The sequence below is a fragment of the Neovison vison genome, chromosome 8 (assembly GCF_020171115.1).
Source record: "Neovison vison isolate M4711 chromosome 8, ASM_NN_V1, whole genome shotgun sequence".
NCBI lineage: Eukaryota > Metazoa > Chordata > Mammalia > Carnivora > Mustelidae > Neogale > Neogale vison.
In genome coordinates, this window is record NC_058098.1 from 20,271,336 (window position 1) to 20,293,768 (window position 22,433).

At 51.5% G+C, this 22,433-nt stretch overlaps 1 protein-coding gene across 1 annotated transcript; it reads right to left on the bottom strand.

Annotated features, from left to right (window-relative positions):
• Nucleotides 1-1,368: 1,368 nt before the first annotated feature.
• Nucleotides 1,369-21,137, bottom strand: FAM83D (family with sequence similarity 83 member D). Its single transcript, XM_044263038.1, has 4 exons — nucleotides 20,644-21,137; nucleotides 9,810-9,977; nucleotides 5,083-5,207; nucleotides 1,369-2,776 (listed from the first exon to the last, which is right to left on the bottom strand). The coding sequence occupies exons 1-4, from the start codon at nucleotides 21,118-21,120 to the stop codon at nucleotides 1,789-1,791; spliced, it is 1,758 nt and encodes a 585-aa protein (XP_044118973.1). The 5' UTR covers nucleotides 21,121-21,137; the 3' UTR covers nucleotides 1,369-1,788.
• Between the last annotated feature and the right edge of the window lie 1,296 nt (nucleotides 21,138-22,433).

Below are 22,433 nucleotides of genomic sequence, written 5' to 3' on the forward strand. Positions count from 1 at the left end.
AGTTGTTTTTTGTTTTGTTTCGATCTTTCACAGCTATGTACTGAAATATTTACAGCCTGGTTTGCAGTGGCTAAGTCTGACATTGGACTTATAAGGAAGTAATAATTCTCTCCCAGGAAGGGGCAACCAACATTTTTGAACCAAATAATCTGCCCTACTCACCCTCCCCTGCGCTGGGAGCAAGGCCAATAACAGACATTGTAAACAAGGACCCAGCGCACCCTGATGCAGGTTGTCGGTCCTCAGACCTCATCTCGACCAGCTATGCCCTGGAATGATATGCCACTTCATCTGAACTTCTGTTTCTTTGCTCGATTATTGGGAATAACAGCTATCCCAGCCTGACCTTGTTGTGAGGGTCAAAGACACAACATAGGAATGATCTAAATCTGCAAATGGTTTCAACCAACAAAACATTTTATGTGAGGCTTAGGCCCGATTTGTTTAGAACTGGACATGAACCAGTTGTCTGGCCAGCTTCACAGCCCAGGTTAAGGCACAAACCCAGCAAATGACCAGCCTGTGGACCACACAGTGTACGCATGAAAACCCACAGCCACAGGCACACTCACAATCCAATCCTCAGCAGCAGATGACGCCCTCCCCCATGACAGATCACTCTTGCTTTGGCCAATTCAGAAGGAGGCCACCCTTTAATTCTCTTGCCCTGGTCTGTCCATACACATGACACTGGACAAAAACAGAATTCCACAGCCATACGTAAATCCTGATTAGCAAGGTGTAGAAACCAGCTGCATGGCCTGCTACCAGACCAGGAATCTGGGATAATTGTCAGTGTCCTCTTCTGCCCCTACTCTAGGATATGCAATTGTGAAATCATTGTCAGTACACCCATCTGATGAAATTAGGCCCATGGGGCCACCAGAGTGAATACCAGGGATGAATCCAGGAAGGCACACGAAGGCCGCCTTTGGCAGAGCAGCAGAGAACCAAGATCCTGGTCTAAATAGCTCAAGATTTTTCTTTGAAGAAAAGACAAGCAGAGCATGTGAAAAGACCTGCGGTTCCTGGCAAGTTCCCTCCTTCATACGTTACAGATAGTAACACTGACATTCATATCACTAACGAGGCCACGACCCTGACACTTACTTTACGTTTTCAAACTTTTAAGTGGATATTTTCTCTTTTAACAGTCTGGATCATCTACTTCTTCCCCATCCCAACAAAAAAGAAAGAGAAAGAAAAGAAAAGAAAGAAAGGAAGGAAGGAAGGAGGGAGGGAGGGAGGGAGGAAAAAGAAAGAAAACCTCCGAAAATAACTATTCTGTTCATTTACTTATGAGACACACCTAGGGTTAAAGAGAAAAGTGCCAGAGGGGAAAAATAATACTTGAGCAATCACCACACAAAAGTTGTTTATATTTATTTAATGCTAAGAACACATATCCGAAAGAAGAGACAGACGTTAAGAAAATTTCTTCTCAACAGGATTTTGATCATAAAAACTAGTTGCTCAAATCTCTAAAACTGAAGATGACACATATCTCGAAAAACACAAAACGTATTTTTCTCTCTTACCTGAATTAGCCTGAGACCCCCCCTAAACGCTCTCTTTAAGAGATACCAATACTCAAGTCGTGCAAAGAAACTGTACCCGTAGTGTTTCAACCATAAAAGCAACACCTGGTTTATACATGACAAAAATAAGATAAAGGCATGGAGAACAATGTGAAGTTTCTAGAAGTCAGAGAAAATCGAGGTGACCAGAGGTCAGGTGAACAAGCTGCAAAGCAGGGCACTCGGAGCACAGGCACTGAATGCCGAGCGGTCACTGGTAGGAGGGATACAGTGCGATATCTCTCACAGCCAACATATTCACTGAGGCTCTGGTGACATTCCCGGGATGAAAACCGAGGTAGTTCTCAGTCAGGAACGTTCTCCTGGACAGCATGGCCAGCATGTGGTTGAGCCGGGACCTGATGCCAGCAAAGTGAAACTGGCGCTCTTGGTTCAAGTTCCTAAAGGAGTCTCTCAAACCCAGATCCAAGTGGGGGGTGCCCCAGAACTTGGCATGTCCAGCAGGGACAAAGTCAGTGGCTCTACTGGATGCCTGGGAGCCCAGGGAGCTTGCCACGGAGCTCTGGGAGGACAGAGAGGAGGAAGACCTTAAACTGGGAGATCTCGACACAGACATCCTGGACACCGGTGACCCTTCTTTAGACTGGGCGCCCTGAGAAAAGAGAACGTTCTCGTCCACATCAGTCTGGGTGGTGGCCGATGTGGACCGAACCACGGTTTGGGAGCTCGCCGCCCGGGTGGTGACTGCGGTCTGGGTCCCAGCACAGGCCGTAGGAGCACTGGCCTGAGTCCCCGCATCACTCACACTGACTGCTGGCACCTCCTCTCCCAGCTCGGTCTGAGTCGTGGCATCGGTCATCGTCCTGCTGTCTGGTTTGTCCCTGCGGCTGCTGACGTCGTTCTCATCACTGACGGTGGAGGACTCAGAGTCACGGCGCTTGGCCTCTGCCCCACCCTCGGCGGGCACCTCACACCCCAGCTCAGCCTTCTTGGGGGTGCTTGAGAGCCGGGCCAGCCGCAGGCGCAGCAGGCTGCCCAACGTGAGCTCCTTAGGCAGGGGCTTTGGGTCGATCAGATGGTCAAACTTGCCGCTGATCCGGAAGTTGGACAGCAGCTTGGAGCTGATGGGCTTCGACTGTGCATACAGGATCCGGAACTCCAGATCAAAGTGTTCAACCACTTGGCCAGACAGGATGACCAAGTTACTGCTATTTAATTTGCCATCCGTCCACGTAAAACTTAAGGATTAAAAACAAAGAGAAGCTGGTAAGGGCGAGCAATCTCCTCACTGTTTATTTACTGTCAAACTGAACGATAAAGCCCAGATATTCTGGTCCAGGAGTCGCAGCTCTGGCGACAGCATAACCCCCGTGCAGTGTAAATTCAACCAGCCTCACCCCGGTGTATAACACATGTGTGCATTACGAGAAGTGAAAAGGCACTAAGACCTACATCTCTGCAGCCTCAGAGTTCTTAAAAACTAGAAGGGGCTTTAAAAATATTTCGGCCAGGGCCCTCATTTTAGAAGTGCAGAAAGTTAGCTAGTGATGTCACGGTGGGAAGCTAGTGGGAGACCCTAGACTAGACCCCCGTCCTTAAATACTGCTGGTGCTCTGCTCCTCTGATACCGCCATTTTCAAAGGGAGACCGTATTGTCATTCTGAGGATGATGCTGTTGCTCTGAGCACATTGGGTCAGGGATCTACCCAGGGTGGGCATGTGACCTAGTGAGGACAAAGTAATTTTTCAAGGACCATGTCAGTGCAAACAGAAAGGCTCTCTCTTTGGGAGACAACTACTAACAGCTGCATAAAGAAGCCTGGATCCTCACCTTCAAAGGAATAAGCCTGACTGAGAATAAAGATCAGCTAGAGAAAAGCAGAACCAGGGGACAATATTCTGATAAATATATGCCCTCCAGGTCAAGACGAGCTAAAAACCAATGCACCTTTCTACACTTTCAAGTTATGGGACTCAATAATTCTATTTTGCATAAAGTAGTTTGAGCCTGCTTTCTGCACTCACAGTCACCCCACTGATAAAGAAGTTTATATCAAGAATAGGATTTTCTTTTTTAATTTTTCTAAAGATTTCTTTTATTTATTTGCCAGAGAGAGAGAGAGCACAAGCAGGGGGAACAGCAGGCAGAGATGCAGGCTCCCTGCTTGAGCCAGATGTGGGACTTGATCCCAGAACCCTGGAATCATGACCTGAGCCAAAAGCAGATGCTTAATGACTGAATCACCCAGGCATCCCAAGAACAGGATATTTTAAATGAGATCATAGAACATAATGTCAGCTCTGTCTCTGGCAACCTAGAATCCCTCCTGATGCAAATTCTACCTTGAGAACTGCCGTCTGAGAAGAAGGATTCTTTTGGAAACCCTCTATGAGGGTTGATATTGAAAACCCTCAATCATGCAAACAAGAAAACTACCTAACACCAGGATTATGAAATGTCCTCAATAAACAGAAGCCATCTTCCTCACCCTTATCCTCAATGGTAGCATATTATTTTTTTTAGACAGAGTCATGTAATTTTTATATCTTGTGTTTTAGAAGAGCCAAAAACCATTTGAGACTAAGTTTGTATAATATAGATGAAACCTATTTTGGATGAAAATCCAGTTTTCTCCAGTTATTTATAAACGTCTCATGAAAGGAGGTCTCAAGGAAGAGCACGAGCTTTGTTCTGAGCAAGGACGGTGCTGTCTGCGAAGACGGGCATCGAGAGTTTCTTGATCTCACCACTTCGGCTACCACCCCTTTCCGTGTCCAACTTTACCGTGGGCTGACACGTGATTATCACCCAGAGATGCATGTGTCTTCAAAAAGGAGTCTCTCTTTTTTAAGCTCACGACACACACAGACACACCACTGTCAGGGTCACCTAAATCAACACGGTGTAGCTTAGCTTCCGGAGATCTGTGTCAACCGCTCATCATCTCCGCCCTCTTCAACATCCCGGCATCCTACCATAAGGTGCCACTGCCAAAGTGGCACTCCAAAGGTGGGGCCAGAAATAGGGACCAGGACTTTCTAGACTAAAGCACTAGGTTAAAAGGCTTAAAGGAAGGTGAAGGTGTTAAGCACAAGGTGAGAGCTTCGGCTCTGCCCTCCACACTGACGCCAAGGCCTGTGGCCACCCTTACCTGCAAATGAGCAGCTGGGACGAGGGACAGGGGGAGGTCAAAGGCCCCAAGGAACAGGATTTGAGTTTTTTCCTGTCACTGGTAACTCCCGGTTCAGCCGCTGAAGACCTGGCTGAGGTTAGAATTACGGACTCGTTCCCTGGGGGTCTCTAAGCAAGTTTCAACATCTGCACTTTGGTTTTGTGGCCCATAGGGCAGGGGAGGTGACCCTGCACCCCGACCACCCCCTACAGAAGGACGTTCTGACTGATGTAATCACACCCACAGATGCACAACTCTCGGATGCTTGGCCATCAAGGCTCACATTGCGAGGAAAAGGCAGCTTTTACCTTAAATAGCATGCACCATCTACAAAGGCTAGAGCAGCATACGTGGGCAGGCTAGAGACTTACCTATAGGAGCCTGTAGCCACTCGAATGCCGTCAATCAGTGTGAACTTCTCGTGAACCTGCCCAACTATCTTAGTTCCCGACCTTGCATAGTAAGTATTTCCGGTAATGGTCCGAACGGTCATCAGCTGTCGGCAGGGAACGGGAGAAAAAAGAAACAAACAGTCCAGTGAGCAAATGATAAAGAGGGCCTGGTTTACGATTCCCAGACAGGCACACTAATTGGCAAAGAAGGGGTCCCCGGGCCCCGTCGGGAACAGCATACGGGACACGCAAGCCCGCAGCATTCAGGATTCAAGGAATGCGACTTCAGTGAGTCCGTTTTTCTGGTGTGCCCTTTGCTTACACTGAATTCTGAGACTCTTGGTTCAGGGGCACATGTATGTGTTCGAAAAGAAGACTCACTATTGGTGATAGGACACAACAGAAACCAAGAAATGATTTTGAAACAAAATGAGGGGGATAAAATCATCAAAGAAAACACGCTAGTAATAGATATCATTTTAACAAAGGCTTAAAGAAGCGAGGCTGCTATTTCTCCTACTCTTTTATTTAACAGCATTGGTAATGAGTAATATAGCCCACCCTCACTTACCCCACATCCCGGGTAAGGAGAACAGGACAAGCCTTCTCTAACACGGGACTTCTGAGGCTGACACACGCATATCCCATGGGGCTAAATCAGCAATGTCACATCTCTTATAAGAACGAATTTACCAGGGCGCCTGGGTGGCTCAGTGGGTTAAGCCGCTACCTTCGGCTCAGGTCATGATCTCAGGGTCCTGGGATCGAGTCCCGCATCGGGCTCCCTGCTCAGCAGGGAGCCTGCTTCCTCCTCTCTCTCTCTGCCTGCCTCTCTGCCTATTTGTGATCTCTCTCTGTCAAATAAATAAATATATATATATATTAAAAAAAAAAAAAAAAAAAGAACGAATTTACCAGAAGAGCACCAGTACACTGGGACCCCATGGTGCATATGTGGGCATAACTCTCCTTGTAAAATGACACATGGAAACCTACATCCAATGGTTTATAAGTACTAAGAGCATCTGCATTCTTTGGAGCAAATCAGCACTGGGTGAACTATATACTTTTAGAAATTTCACATGAGGGTGCCTGGGTGTCTCAGTCGGTTAAGCATCTGCCTTCCACTAAGGCCATGATCCCAGGGTCCTGGGATCGAGTCCTGCATTGGGCACTCTGCTCAGTGGGGCGCCTGCTTCCCTCTCTCTCTCTGCCTGCTGCTCCCCATGCTTGTGTACTCTCTCTCTGTGTCAAATAAAATCTTAAAAAAAAAAAAAAAGAAATCTTACATGATTCAAATGAAATGCTTAAGATATTGGTTCAATTCTCTCCTTCATTTCACAAAGTCCCCAGGATGTGCTGAGCCTTGAGACAACACAGATAATAGGCATGTTCCTTACCTTTAAGGACTAGGAGTAAAACCCTACATCCACACAGAAACCTGTGCACAAAGATTCATAGCAACTTTCCTCATAATAGCACAAAACTGGACACCGCCCTGAAGCCCTTCAGTGGGTGTTGGGTCAAACAAACCATGGGACAGCCATATCACATGACGTGACTCAACAGGAGAAACAACAAACTGTGGTCACACTCAACAATTGGGGCGGATATGAAGGGCGTTGTGCGGCATGAAAAAAGCCAATCTCAAAAGGTCATGGACCAGGTGCCTGGGCGGCGCAGTCGGTTAAGCGGCCAACCCTTGGTTTCGACACGGGTCATGATCTCAGGGTCGTGAGATCGAGCCCCACATCCGGCTCCGTGCTGAGGGCAGACTGCCTCAGGGTCTCGCTCTCCCTCACCTTCTACCCCTCCCCCATCTTGTTTGCGCCCACGTGCAAGCATGCTTTCTCTCTCTAAAATATATAAATGAATCTTTTAAAAAAGCCACACGCTGTATGATTCCATTTATAGACCATGCTCTAAATGACAAAATTAGAGACACGGGGAACAAATTACTGGTTGCCAGGGGTTAAAAATCGGGAGGAGGGCACAGAGAGGGGAGCAGATGGGACCATAATGGTAGCAAGAGGGAGATCACTGTGACAGAACAGTCCTGTATCCCGACGGCAGTAGGACAGTTCTGTATTGTGATGGCAGTGGTGGGTACACATATGTCCACATGAGCTGAAATGGCACAGAACTACAGGCACACGTTGTACGATCCCCATTTCCGGGCTTTGATTTTGTACTCGAAGTTACTCAAGGTGGAACCCCGGGGGGGAAACCGGGTGAAGGACACGTGGAAATCTCTATCTACCTTTGCAGCTTCTGTGACTCTGTCATTATTTCAAAACACAAACAAAAGCCAAAACAAAAAAACACTATGGTATGACATAGCATCACTTCTGTGGTCTGACCAAAACACATAATCTGACCTTGGCCATGAGGCAACATCAGACAAACCCAAGTTCTACAGAAAACTGGCTAGTGTTCTTCAAAAGCATCAAGACCCTAAAAGTCAAAGGAAGACAGAGGAGCCGTTGCAGATGAGAGGATGCTAAGGAGACCCGACAACCCAAGGCAACCCAGTGCCTCCCTGACCTCCTGTTTCAGCAGCTGCTGGGTCATGTGGTTGGCTCCAAACTCCAATTCTACCTCCAACACGAATGTGCTTTGTAACTACCTAATTAAACCCAATCCTGATCCTCATTAGGGAAAACCACCACCAGGAACTCTGTGGGGGAAGTTAAATGGCCAAGTTTTGTAGACCAAGTGACTTGATAATAAGAAGGTGGTAAGCTGATGTCCACTATGCACGAAGCCTACGGTACCAAAGCCCAAATTCCTAGTTCAGTTTCTTTACTGCTTTCTTCCCAGCACCTAGAACAGTAAGTGGCTCAGACAAGGTCTGCACATAGGTGATTAACCAAGTGGATGAATTAAGTCCCAAAGCTCACGGCTCACACTAAGATGCTTGATTTAAAAAGATGAATGACAAATAGGATTTTTCTTGCCTCCTCCCACTACAGAGAATCAGCTAGCTGACTCATGTCACCTTACATTTAAATACTTGAGCTCAAATTACTTCCAGGCTCAGAGCAAAGGACATAAAAAGCCTTATTTTATAAGAATGAGAACCGAGGGGCACCTGGGTAGCTCAGGTCATGATCCCAGAGTGCAGGAATTGAGCCCCGTATGGGGCTCCCTGCTCAGTGGGGAGTCTGCTTCTCCCTCTGCTCTGCCCCCGCTTGTGCTCTTTCTCTCTCAATCTGTCTCTAATAAATAAATAAAATCTTAGGAAAAAAAAGAAAAATGACACCCGAGAGGCAGCACATGACGGTGATCAGGAGCAGCCCGGCTGGGGCAGGCAGGTGCACGAACGGGAGTCACACCCCTGGCCCACTCCTTTCGAATGGCAAGGGCTGGGCTCTCTGTGCCACCTCCTGGGAGCTGAGACAGGGCTGTGGTGAGGACTGAGTTGCCTCACATTTGTCAGGAGGCTAGGACAGGACAGAGAAGGGGCCCTGTTGGCGGTGGTCCTGCCGGTGCACCTTCAAGGTAGCCTCCTGCTGCCAAGAGCTGAGCTCCCACTTAGGAGGGAGCACGACACGAGAGGCCAGCCGAGGTCTGCGTCCTGACTCTGTGGTTTCTTTTTATTTTGTCCCTAGTCATGGTGGTGATTTTTTTATTTATTTAAATTCCATTAACATGGATAATAGCTAGGATATTGTTAGCTTCAGAGGTAGAGGGCAAGGACTCATCAGTCTTACGTAACACCCAGTGTGCATCACACCATGTCCTCCTTAACATCCATCCCCAGCCACCCTATCCCCCTGCCCCACTCCCCTCCAGCGACCCTCAGTCTGTCTCCTGTGATTAAGAGTCCCTTATGGTTTGTCTCCCTTTCTGGTTTCGTCTTATTTTTCCCTCCCTTCCTCTATATGTTCCTCTGGTTTTTTTTTTTGTTTTTTTTTTTTAAAGTTTTATTTATTTATTTGAGAGAGAGAGACAGTGAGAGAGAGCACGAGCGAGGAGAAGGTCAGAGAGCGAAGCAGACTCCCCATGGAGCTGGGAGCCTGATGCGGGACTCGATCCCGGGACTCCAGGATCACGCCCTGAGCCGAAGGCAGTCGTCCAACCAACTGAGCCACCCAGGCGTCCCTGTTCCTCTGTTTTTGTTTCCTAAATCCCACATGAGTGAAATTATATGATAGCTTTCTTTCTCTGATTGATCAGTTTCGCTTAACATAACACCCTCCAGTTCCATCCACATTGTTGTAAATGGCAAGATTTCATTCTTTTTGATGGCTAATACGCCTCTGTGTGTGTGTGTGTGTGTGTGTGTGTGTAGAAGATCTACCACATCTTCTTTATCCATTCATCTGTTGATGGACATCTAGGTTCTTTCCATAGTTTGGCTATTGTGGACATTGCTATTATAAACATTGGGGTGCAAGTGCCCCTTTGCATCACTCCACTTGTATTTTGGGGACATGTACCCAGTAGTGCAATTGCTGGGTCAGAGGGTAGCTCCATCTTTAACTTTTTGAGGTACCTACATATAGTTTTCCAGAGTGACTGCACCAGCTTGCCTTTCCTGTGATTTCCTTTCCATGAGACTTTAGGCAAATGGCTTTGCTCATGGCCTCAGTTGCCTCTCCTGTCATGGGGATCCCCTGCCCACCACCGTACAGACCACGTGGGTCTTGGTCGCTCGGTCATTACTGCTGATTGTGGGGAGACTGGAAACATGTAACGCAAACCTTCTCCTGCTCGGGGTGCACTTTCAGATCCATGCACATGTCCAGAAACTGCGAGAGCAGGGCCTGGTCCAGCAGGATGTAGACGGCGACTCCCTGTTTCCGACTTATTTCCTGCAGGTCCCTGAAGATGTCGATGTCTGTGAAAACATCCATCACCACGGCGATCACCTGCAGAGTGAGGCAGCGGAGGGAAGAGCGAGAGGTCAGCTCCCGGCAACACCAGCTTACAGCTTGCTGCACAGACTCGGGAGCCCATCTCAGAGCCTGGGAAGGATCAGTCCCCCGCTTCACCTTCTGTGCTATCAGTTTGCCCCCAACCCGGACGCCTCCATCTCCAAAGACACTCGGGCCACTGTATCCTACACATCTGGACTTGGCCCAGCTGAACCTCCCGACTGCCTCCCAGCCACTGTCCTCCGTGCTTCCCTGGCCCAGTCCGTTCTGCTCCCTAAGAGCTCGGCTCCGTTCATGCCTGCTGTTCAATCTTCCCACACTCAGCATCCGACCACAGTTCACAGCTGCCTTGGCCATGCAGCCCCAGGCAAATTACATTCATTTGCAAGGTCCGGTCCTGAGTCTGCGAAAAGGCGTGTCGTCAGAACTACATGACGAGGCTACATGAAGTGCAAGGTACAAAAGATCCCTCAAGTATCTCTTCGTTGATTCCCTTCCTCAGGCCAGAGTAGGAGCCGTCCAGACAGTTAACACAGGGAGGCACCTGCCAGCTCCTGGCTCTCCCCGCGGGGGAGGCTGCTCCAGGAACCAAGCCTCTCTTCATGCCCTCTGCAGTGTAAGACTGGAAACATGAGTGAAGTCCCGGCGGGCTGCGGGGGTGTCAGAACGTGCAGGCTGAGCACAAGCCCCTGAAAACCAGGCCAGAGCCGGGGCCTGGAACAAAGGACACAACTCCTGAGCCACCGTTAGGAGCAGCCTGGGTGGGAAGGGGGTCTCCCTCCTCCTCACTTCAACAGTGAAAACTTGTGTCTCCTAGGGCCACATTCACTCCTTTTCTGAAGGTGAAGATTATTTACTTATGGGTGTCCCAACTTCTGTTGTGACCCTGGGATGGGATGGATTGGACTCTGTGGCCCCAGAGGACTCAAGACAGCACCGGACAGTCACGGCCCCTTAAAGGAGGTGGGTGTTCAAGAAGCAACACGGAGACAAAGAGATTCTGCGGTCTTTCTCCAACACCCCAGTCTCACCTACCAGAATGAGGGGCCACGAAACACCAGCTCACAGGAAGTCGCTGGTATGAGGAGTCTGGGAAGACCAATTTCTCTCTCTGGCTGCCTTCCCTACTCCAAGCCCCCCCAACCCCACCGTGTTGATGAAGCCCCAGCTGTTGAGCTACTCTTGAGGGAGGGTTTGGCTAAAATCCCCTGGACACAATAATTTTATTGTGTGATTTCCTTTCCATGAGACTTTAGGCAAATGGCTTCTTTTTTCTTTTTCTTTTTCTTTTTTTTAAGTAGGCTCCATGCCCACCGTGGGACTTGAACTCACAACGCTAAGATTAACAGTTACACTTTCTACTGAGTGAGCCAGCCAGGAACCCCAAAAATGAGTGTTCTCTAGGAACTGGTGGCATCATCAGAACTTTGCAGGCTCCCATGAGGCTTTCTGCATCCCACGTGGCATTGTAGCCATCCCACTAATGTGGGTCGCCTAACATAGTGCGCAAAAGGCAGAAAGGCCTGGGTACTGAGTCCAGCTCTGAGCCCCCTAGCAGAGGTGGGGTGTGGGATGCAGGCAGGCAGAGTGATGAGGCAGTTACATCGGGGAAATTGAGAGCCGGAGGAGACCTCCCTTGCTGGGCGGATGTGCTACGGGCACTCTAACATTCACCAGAGAACAGGGGGATTCCTGGAGGAAAAGGCCTTTGAGCTGAACCACAAACAAGGACCCCATTTGGACAGGGGAGAAGTGAAGAGGAGGGCATTCGAGCAGGAAGCCATGTGGTAGCAGAGGAAGAGCCAGGAAATGATGGCGTAGGGGCCAGCGTGGCTGGACCTGGCTGAGAGGCATACACATGTGGTCGTGGAGGGCCTGAGGGCCAACCATAGAGTCACCACCACAGGGGCAATGGAGGGGGAGGTTTAAGAAAAGTAAGGAGGGGGCGCCTGGGTGGCTGTTGGCAAAGTGTCTGCCTTTGGCTCAGGTCATGATCCCAGGGGTCAAGCCCTGTGTTTGGCTCCCCGTTCAGCAAGGAGCCTGCTTCTCCCTCTTGCTCTCCCCCTGCTCATGCTCTCATATGTTCTTTCTCTCTCAAATGAATAAAACATTAAAAAAAAAAAAAGAAAGAAAGAACAAGAAGAGTAAGGAGTTCCAGGGACACCTGGGTGGCTCAGCTGGTTAAGTGGCCAACTCTTGATTTCAGCTCAGGTCATGATCTCAGGGTTGTGGGATCGAGTCCCACATCAGGCTCCATGCCCACCCTAAGATTCTCTTTCTCCCTCCCCTCTCCCTCTACTCTTCCCGCCACCTTAAAAAAAAAAAAAAAAAAAGGTACAGTAAGGACTTTGAAGTGGCCAACCCAACAGGAGAGAAGTGGGTGCCAGAAGATAGTTTGGTGTAGGTTGGAGATCCGTCCTTGCTCCCGCAGCCCAGAAAGCACTTAGACATTATTTTTCAGGTTCAGCAATGTTCAGGGCTAATGACTGGAGAAGGAAGAAAAATCGGTGACAGAGGCTTCCACGATGGGCCAGGAAGGAAGCAATGAGGGTTGCAGAGAAGGGAAGGAAGGGGGTCCATGTATGAGCCAGGCGATGGGCTATGCAGGCGGGGACGGGGGTGCGGTGGGGGGAAGCAGAAGCCCTCTCACCTCCACGCAAACAGGAACCAAGCAATGCACTTGAGAGGCTACCGGAAGGCATCAGGAGGCCTTCACAGGGGATGTGAATGTTCTCACTTAGGACTGTGTGCAGAGCTCACTAGAGAAAGCTATGGGAAGACAAATCTAGGGTCAATCCCTGTCCTCAAGAAACCCAGGCCAGTGAGAGACACAGGCAAAGCCCAGCAGCACAGGGCTGATGGACTGGCATGCAAGTTGCCCGTGGAAGGGACTAAGCAACACTGCCAGGCTGGCCAGCTTAGAAAGGGGTGGAGGGGACGCCTGGGTGGCTCAGTAAGTTAAGTGCCTGCTTTCGGCTCAGGTCATGATCCCAGGGTCCTGGGATCGAGTCTTGTATCGGGCTCCTTGCTCAATGGGGAACCTACTTCTCTCTCTCCCTCTGCTGCTCCCCTTGCTTGTGCTCTCTTTCTGACAAATAAAATTTTTAAAAAGAAAATTAAAAAAAAATAGGGTTGCTGGAGGCAGGGACCCACGAGCAGGGCAGAGTATAAGGCACCTTCCAAATTTGACTTTGATTCACCCCTTCACAAAACGACTGTGCAAACACCACCTTTGTTAGCTGGTGAGTAAGTATTTCATCTGCTGTTAATTTCATCGCTTGGTTTTAAAGCCCCAGCCTTTCCTGTGTGTGCAAAATAATCGGATTTGAACGCTAGGTGCTTAGAGGGAGGAGGGAGGTGTTTCTCCTCTAACTTCCCTGCACCCAACAGCCCCTCCTCTCTCACCGGAGCAGAAGGCTTGCAATGGAGGATCAGCCTGCGTGGGAAAGCCATCAGCCTGCCTGCCTTTGAGACCCCGCCCCACGCCCCTAGACTCTCCCCACACTAGCCCCTGGCAATCAAGTCCTGCTAGACTAAACTAGACCGGAGGCTTCTCAATTTCTGAAGGGACCGTCTCTTCACTGAGCTCAGCAATGACCTGACTCCTTCACTGGCCAGCCGAGTGCCTGCTTTCCAAGGCCAGACCCGCATCCCAGGGACTGGTGTTCCTCCTGCAGGCCGCTGGGCCCTGGAAGGATACAACTTGGAACCGGTCATTGTTCCCACTCCCAGGCGATGTGACTATGCTTAATGACACAAGGGAGAGACACATCTGGAACGCAGCATCCCATGCCCACCAAGGCCTCACACAATCACCATGGGCACTGCCCTATCCTGGCCTGTGCTGGAAAGGGCCAGCCCAGTCTCTTAGGGCTAGAAATTTCTGCAAGAGGTGACTTTTGAGAGTCTGTTCAAGGTCAACCCCCACCTGCAACTCAGTGCGAATCAGTCATTACATGATACCCGGGGAGGAAACATCCGGCTGCCAAAAGCTGTCGCCAGTACCCCACAGTGCCTGTGTCTCTCCAGCCACATCGAGAGCAGCCACACCTTTGTCGAGTCCCATGCCATCCTCAAAGGTGACAGCCCTCCCCCTGTCCCTCCAACTGCCCTTTGATGACGTAACCTGAGGGACCCAGTGAATCCACAGCTACTGCAGTGCTCTTCTCAGTCTTGGGACAAGCACAGACTGCCTATACTCATTCTCACACGATCTGGAAGCTTTTCCATCGGCTTTCTTGCACAAAAGCTCTGAGGAGATAGCTAGAGATGTCAAAACCCCAGTAATTATCTCCGATTTCCTGATGAGAAAAATGAAGCTGGGAGCGGTTAGGTAACTTGTTCCCAGTGACACACTTAAGCCAACGCGGGAGCTGGAATCTCAGCCCAGGCCCGGGCGACTCAAGAGCCGCCCATTAGAAGAGCGTGAGATGAAACAGTATTCCAAACAAGTCCAAGTTTCAGTGTCCAAGGGACTGAGAGCTTGGAACCCTTCCTGAAAGGATCGGTAGAGTGTTTTACAAAGGGCACGGGATGGAGCCCATCAGAGGGGGATTCCTAGGAACATGAAACAGTTCACAGAACAAACGTTGAGGAAGCTTGTGTCATCCTTAGCACATCCATACCTTCCCTCTGCAGGTGGCCCTACCAACTAATCCAGAACGGACAAAGTCAGGCAAGCTCGGGGGCACAGACATTGTGTGGACAGACCGCAGGGGCGGACCTCGGCGTGGATGCTGGCTCCTCCACTTTCGAGCACCACGGACCCTCTGGCAAGCTACCGAAGTTCCGCTGCCTTCCATGCCTGCAAAGACTACTGCTTGGCCTGTAGGGTGTGCAGCGGGTTCAGTCTGGAGAGAGTCAGCCAGCTCCCTGCACCCAAGAAGCCCTTCCACGGCAGTGTGTGTGTCTGACCCCCATTCAGCCACCGTCCCTGGGCTGGTCATTCCATCTGAGCTCAGTGCCCCGACACAAGGTCCCTTCCAGCTCTGCGGTCTGACTCACGCGCCATCCACGGGCAGGGCTGGGCCCTGACCAGGCACTTGAGCCTCGGGGGTGGTGGGGAGGGCACTCATTCCAGCTCGTTCCCTGTAAGATGTAGAATGTTCGCATCTATCACCCTTTCCTACTGTGCCTCAGCTTCCCTCCCTCCCCATCCACAGTCAGAAAGCAAGACACATATGCAACATGCCTGGAATTCTACCCAGGGTCTGTGCACATTCCAAAATGCCTCGGCCTGCCCAGGGGTCACCACAGCCCGTGTGCCGCACGCCCCACACCACCATGTGAGCCTCAGACCTTTTTCCTTCAGTTCCTCGCTGCCCCTGCCGGGGGCTTCCAGAGACCCTCCTGCTCACAAAGCAAAAGACAACTCTTCACCTCATTCGTTACAGGTTGTAATGGAACGGAAATCACATGCTTGAAATTTTTTTAAAAAGGTTTCAATAACTTGGTATTATCTTCAGGGTTTAGCAACACACACAAAAAAAGTAAAACTGCCCCCAGGGAACCCTGTATTTGCTTGTACGTGTTGTTTTCCCTCCATCTCCCAGCTGCTCTCATACAACTAACCATTTCGGCCCCCGGTCTACAGCGCCGCACAGGCCTGTCCGGAAAGGCATGGGGCAGTGCCCACCCCCGCTTGCCCTGGTGGCGGCGGTATCTCCTTGGTCATGTTCCAGCGTGAAGTACCCAGGCCATCTGGGCTTTTAGAAAAAAAAATGCATCCAGAAATGTTTGGGGGATGAAGGAGGCTATCGTTCTGTTTTTGTTATACTTATGTAAAGCATTTACCCGGGTGCAAAGTCCGCTCTTACAAACCAGGGCGCTCTCAGAGTCCCCGAGCTCCCTTCCTCATCCCTTGTGCCTCCTTTCCCTTCCTCCTCTCTCCATTATGATAAGGATTTTGATCCGTTCTTGGATGGTCCTCCACTTTCCTAAATACAAATAAGTAGACCTATGTGTACAGGCACACACTTCTTTGCCGTAAACATGTAACACCTGTTTACTATAACGACAGATAAAAGCAGCATGTGATACACAGCGTTCTAGAGCGGCACCCATCAACAGAACCTTCGAGGGCACAGAAACATTCTTGCTCTGTGCCATCCGCGTGGTAGCCACTAACCACCGGTGCAGAGAGAATACTTGAAATACAGCTGATGAGACAGAGGAACTGAATTTTTCGTATTTCACTTTAATTCATATAAACTGAAACAGCCACAGACGGCTAAAGGTGACCTTCCTGGCCGGGGCAGCTCCAGACACTTAGTCACAGGAAATAGAACAGGTCCTCAGCTCCTTCCTTCGAGCTGCAGGGGACCCCACTCTGTAGACGGGTCAGTGCGCTTCCCCCTCTACTGAGGGCCGCTTCTGCTCCTCTGGTAGCTCACTACCGTAAAACAAATAGCCTACAGCACGTGTCTATTCATGCTTTTGCCAGCGTGTCTCTGGGACAGACACACAGACGTGGAGTTGTTGTGTTGAAGGGTAAATTCAAGTGAAATGCTGCTGAGTATTGCCCACCCCCCGCCCCAACGGGTTCGATCCTTTTCATCAGGACTTTGTAAAAACCCGCATACCCAGTACTTTTTGTGTGTGAGAGAACTGATCCCATATCCGTAAAGGACCCAGAAAGATCCTGCAGCCTCTCTGCGGCCTGCCGGACGTCAGGTGAAAAGAACGAAGGAATAAGAGCAGACACAGCGGAGGGCTGGGGGCGGGGGGAGTCACTGAGCAGCGGACACAGAGCAGCAGCGTGGGAAGACAACAGGGTTCTGAGCAGACGGTGGCGATGGCTGCACCATGGGACTAGCTTAATGGCACTTCACGGTAAAATGGTAAATGTGGTGTATTTTACCACAGTTTAAAAAAAGAAAGAAAGAACTGGCTGACAATTCCAAAATCCTTCATGTGACACATAAAGTCAAAAGAAGAGAGAAAAAGCAGCCAAGCTGTCTGGTGGGGCACATCCTAAAATTGTACATCAGCTAGGCCTTCTGAGCCAGCGGTTCTCAACCAGGGGCAATTTCCTTCCCCAGGGGACATTCGGTGATTTCTTTCTTTCTTTCTTTTTTTTTTTTTTTTAAGATTTTATTCACATATTTATTTGACAGAGAGAAAGAGAGCGCATGCGCATACAAGCAGAAGTAGCAGAGCAAGAGGTAGAAGCAGGCTCCCCACTGAGCAGGGAGCCTGGCATGGGCCTCCGTTCCCAGAACCCTGAGATCATGACCTGAGCCTAAGGCAGGCGCTTAACGACTGAGCCACCCAGGTACCCCCTTGGCAATCTCTTTAAATTCTGGTAAAATATGTAATAAATCTGCCACCCTCATTATTTTCAAGTGTATTTTTAAAGGCATTAATTACACTCACAACGTTGTGTGATCATCACCACTATCTGCTTCCAAAACTCTGTTATCACCCCAAACAGAAACTCTGTAACCTTTAAGCAATAGCTCCCCATCTCCCCTTGGGAGACTTTTGAATGCCCTGACTATTGGGAGTGGGGGTTGTGTGCTTCTGGTATCTAGTGGGGGAGGCCAGGGACTCTGCTCAGGGTCAGCCCTCCAGGACAAAGAATGACCTGGTCCAAAATATCAACAGTATTGATGTTGAGGGAGCCTGCTCTGGGCTGACCGGGGTACCCGGAGCAGGAACTGATCACGCGGCACAGGTTCTGTCATAACCAGAGGATCGTTACGCAAGATCAGGGGGGCCCTAATTCAGATCCACCTGCACGCAGGCCCGGGGTCTCCAGCCGATTTCTCAGTGCCAACTCCCGGCAGGACCCTTCCTCAACACAAGCCCTGCTTCTACTGATGCTCAATTATCAAAAGGATGCCCAAGGGTGCGTCACAGCACAAGCTCTTTCAGAATAGAAGCAGCAGGGGAGAACAATGCCTCTGAGGAGTGTGGACCCTCCTGGCAGAATGAGCTTTGCCCGTGAACTCCCATTCAAACACCAGAAATACCCCCAGGGCCACCGCAGAAAGCTGTCACTAATCAAGGGCAAGAGGCACTTCCAGGGAAGGTGGAATCTACTCCCGCCTGATTTGTGGGGGCCGGAGGCCAGCCACACACGGATTCGCAGGGCAACCTAGACAAAGACCGAAATGATTCATCGACAAATACAGCAGCACAGGGAAAGACTCCGGGGTAGGTGTGTCCGGGAAACAAATCCTGTTCAGTTCAAAATTATTCTCAAAATTTCTTAGGAAGCCAACCTCTCGGTTCTCTGGTTCCAGAGCATGATTTCTCCCAGGTGTGGCGAAGCTCAGCTGGGCACCAGGTCAGCAATCAGCCCATGTTCACCAGCCCTGCTGCACATACCGTGTGCATGTTTTAGACGTTGTCCCTCACTCATGTGGCAGGATGCCCACATTTTGAAAGGCGCCCAGAAACTGAGCCAATGGAGGCCCTGCAGATGCACAGCCCCGGGCACACCTACCCTGGGACAAGAACTCAGAGTGGAAAGACAGGTGGAATCGCCCGCACTGTTTCGTCATCCGCTGGCCTGCCCTGCCTCTCCCCGCCAGCTGTGCCAGACACCTTCCTGCAGCAAGAGGCCTAGGTGAGGACAAAACCCAGCCAAAAACCAGCCGTCCACGCTGCAAAGTTAGGATTGGACACCGCCATGCACCAAGTAACCCCAGTTTCCTGTTCCTTGTATCCTGACCACTCCAGCCTTCTTCCCGAAAAGTGCAGGAAGTATCAATACTGCCCTACTCATTTTCCTGGTTTATAGGATAGGCAACACGGAAATAAACAGTCCAAATCTTCAGAAACTTAAAAAACCTTCAGCCTCTTGAAGCCTGCCAAGGGGCCAGTCCTCCCGCACGGCAGGGAATGCACAAGCAGCAGCGGTTATGAGCACAGGCTCTGGGGCTAGGCAGATGGGCAAGTTACGTGCCTGGTCTCTACTTAATGTGGCCTCCTCCTACCCTCTACCCTCTGGCCTGGCAAGCCCCAGGCATCCTTCTGGACCCAGCTCCAAGTTCACGGCCTCGCCTGACTCTTTCTTCGACTCTTCCCCTGCTGTCTGTAGCAACCTCCCCATCCATTCCACCAGCAGACTGTCAGCTCTCAAGTGTAAGCATCACGTCCTTCACCTGTGGCCCCGGGCCCTGGCACAGCACCTGATACACAGTAAGTGCTGAATGAGAAAGCAATTTGGCATCTGGCAGAGAAACTGAAAATGGTAAACAGATGTAAAGGTAATGTACCACCTTTCTCCATTAAAATCGCCCAGGTTCCCAAGACGGAATCTTAGAGATATGAGCGTGGAGCTGGACTAGCGCACAGACCACAGCAGGAGGTCCTACCTTGGACCACCAGTATTACAGAATGCCCCTAGCACAAAGGGGAGTCTGAGCACCAGCCTCAAGCTCCTTCCAAGGCCAGCACGTGACTTGATAGGCAGTTTTCCCCCTGGCCACAGCTCCAGTGCCCCTACACTACCAATAGAGTGGAGCTGGGCAAGAGGTTAAGGCAATTCCTCCCTTTCTTTCACGGAGACATGTTCATTAATTACTCTTTTAAGTTCCAAGTGCCCAAACCTGGAGGTGAGCTCCGGAAATGCACCCCACGGAAATGCACCCCACCTTTGTCCCTTTCTTTGTCTTTTTAATTTTCTCAAGGATCTGCTCTTAAAAAAGGACCTTCAGCATATCTAAAGCACTGCAGCATACCTACCACACCTACAACCCCAAAGGCAAGGCACTAGCCCACATTACCCTCTACCCAGTGCAAGGCCACCATCTGGAGAACAGCCAGAATCAAGAACATTGGTAAGAGTTTAGCCTTGTTCCTGGACTTAACAATCTTCAGCCCGACCTGACACAGATTTCAGAAGCCACAGTCAGACACACTCGGGTACCAGCCCTACTGAGTCTACCCATGGCCTGGGGCTTTACCTGCCATGTCCCTCGCACAGCCGGCAGCCAGGAAGATGAACACTGCCAGTCAGCAATCAAGGTGGCAGCTAACTAGGTGTCTGCCGCCACATCCACCCGGCCCCCACCACCTTGTATGTTGCATCCTTTCTCCCAAACCCCTAGGTACCCAGCACCCTGCAGCAGCTTCCCACCCCATCCACACTAAGAGGGCAATAGCACCAAAACTTGAGCACCCCCCCCAAAACAGCCCCCCATTCAGGGAAAGAGCAATTTCTCCTCTGGTCTACCGCAGGAGGGAAAGGGGCAAGGTTCTCACTTTGCCCCTGGAATGTATTTGCTTTCTACAACATAAGACGCAGAGCTGTGACCAGCAATAACAGACTCCTAACACCCCGTAGTTGTTGCTGAGTGCAATCTTGCTGGAATCTTTCGCTAGGGAATGCACTTCTTAGGAGATGGGATCCAGGGTTGGCTGACGGCCAGGAAAATTAGCAATCTGGTTTGGTTTTAACTGAAACGTGGAACTAAAAGTGTTTCCGACCCCCTCCCCCAGGGGAGGTGACTATCAGGAGTTGGATCTCGGACACAGCTCTCATCCTTGGGTGCTGAGGCTTCTCCCGCTGTCCCTGTGATCCGAGGGAAGACACGCAGAGCGGGAAGAGTCGGGGGCTCCCGGGACCACCCGGCCCGCGCTGCCAGCCGGCCTGTTTCCCGTTCTGGAGAGGGCCTCCCGTTCGCCCCGGGGCCCGAGGCAGGCCGCTCACCTCCCGCGCGCAGCGGAGCTGCTGGCGCAGCGCATCCTTACAGCCGTAGGGGCCGCCGGCGCCCGCGCCGCGGGGCTGGAAGTGCGCCTCGACGCGCGTGGCGCCGCGATAGGCGCCCCGGTAGAAGGCGGGCCAGCCGAGCTCCAGCAGCGGCGGCTCCAGGTCCGACTGCTCCGGGAAGTAGGTGCCGGACGAGCAGTCGTGCGACGAGCCGAAGGAGTCCTCGGCCCCCGCCGCCGCGCCCTCCTGGCCGGGCCGCTCGGCCGCCCGCAGGATAGCGCGCACCTCGTCGGGGTTCAGGAAGCGGCCCAGGCGCTCGCGCCGCAGGAAGGCCTCGAAGGCGTCGGGGCCGCCGGCCACCAGCTCCTCCAGCGCCAGGCGCCGCGCCTCGCTGTACAGCTCGGCCGGGTTGGGCGGCCCGCACGGCGACAGGCAGGCGGCGGGCAGGTCGTCCAGACCGTCGGGGCGCAGAGCCATAGCTGCGCTCGCACGGGACCGACCGCACCGGGTTCGGGCGAGCGCGGGCGTGTCGGCCGCTTTATAGGCACCTTTGAATCTAACCGGCCCGCGTCCCGGCCCTCCCATTGGCTGCCACCCTTAACGGCAGAGTCCCGGCGCCGCGCACGCCGCCGCGGCTCCGCCCCCTGACCTGCCATTGGCGGCACCGCCGCCCGGCCCCACCCCCACCCCCCACCCCGCCGGCGCCTCCGCGCTGCCTGCGGGCCGGGGGCGAGTCTCATCGCCTTCGGGGGTCGCTGCGTGGAATTTCAGCGTGGACACTCCACGCCTTCTCCGATCGGTAGTTCCCGCTGCGGGCCTGCGGAGACCCGAACGGTTCAGGATCAGCAAGAGAGGGGTTGCCGAGCCCTAGTGGCGGTGCTGCCCGGGGCGGCGGCAGCACAGGGCCCGCAATCCGAACTGGAGCCGGAGAGGCCGGACCCCGCCGTCCTAGCGCGCCCCCTGCTGGCCACGCTGCTCCCGGGCATTCGAAGCTCTGGTGTGTGACCAGCCCTGCCGCTTTCATGCCCGGCATTGAAATCATTCGTAAATTCCTTAAAAAATACCGGCCCTGGGTGGCTCAGTGGGTTAAGGCCTCTGCCTTTGGCTCAGGTCATGATCCCAGGGTCCTGGGGTCGAGCCCCACATCGGGCTCTCTGCTCGGCAGGGAGCCTGCTTCCTCCTCTCTCTGACTGCCTCTCTGCCTACTTGTGATCTCTGTCTGTCAAATAAATAAATTAGGGATGCCTGGGTGGCTCAGTTGGTTGGACGACTGCCTTCGGCTCAGGGTGTGATCCTGGAGTCCCGGGATCGAGTCCCGCATCAGGCTCCCAGCTCCATGGGGAGTCTGCTTTGCTCTCTGACCTTCTCCTCGCTCGTGCTCTCTCTCACTGTCTCTCTCTCTCTCTCTCTCAAATAAATAAATAAAATCTTAAAAATAAATAAATAAATAAATAAATAAATAAAATCCTTAAAAAAAAAAAAAAACCGGCCCATCATACGCGCTACTCCTTTGATCACACCTTCAGGTAGCTCTCCCTTTTCTCATTCCATCAACTTTTTGGCCCGGCAAAACCCCAACCCTAGTTAAACCCCACTCTCCACCTGCTGGGGAGAAGAAAACACAACCTGTGCCTTAAATTCATGATATCAAGTGGGTCCTTAAGGTTGCCTGCTAGCCTACATTTCCCTCATTCATTCTGTCTTTTCCTTTCTTTCTTACTCTTATTTCACTGAGAAAATAGAAGCAGTCGGAGAGAACTTACCACGTGCTCCCCCCACCTCTACCTACT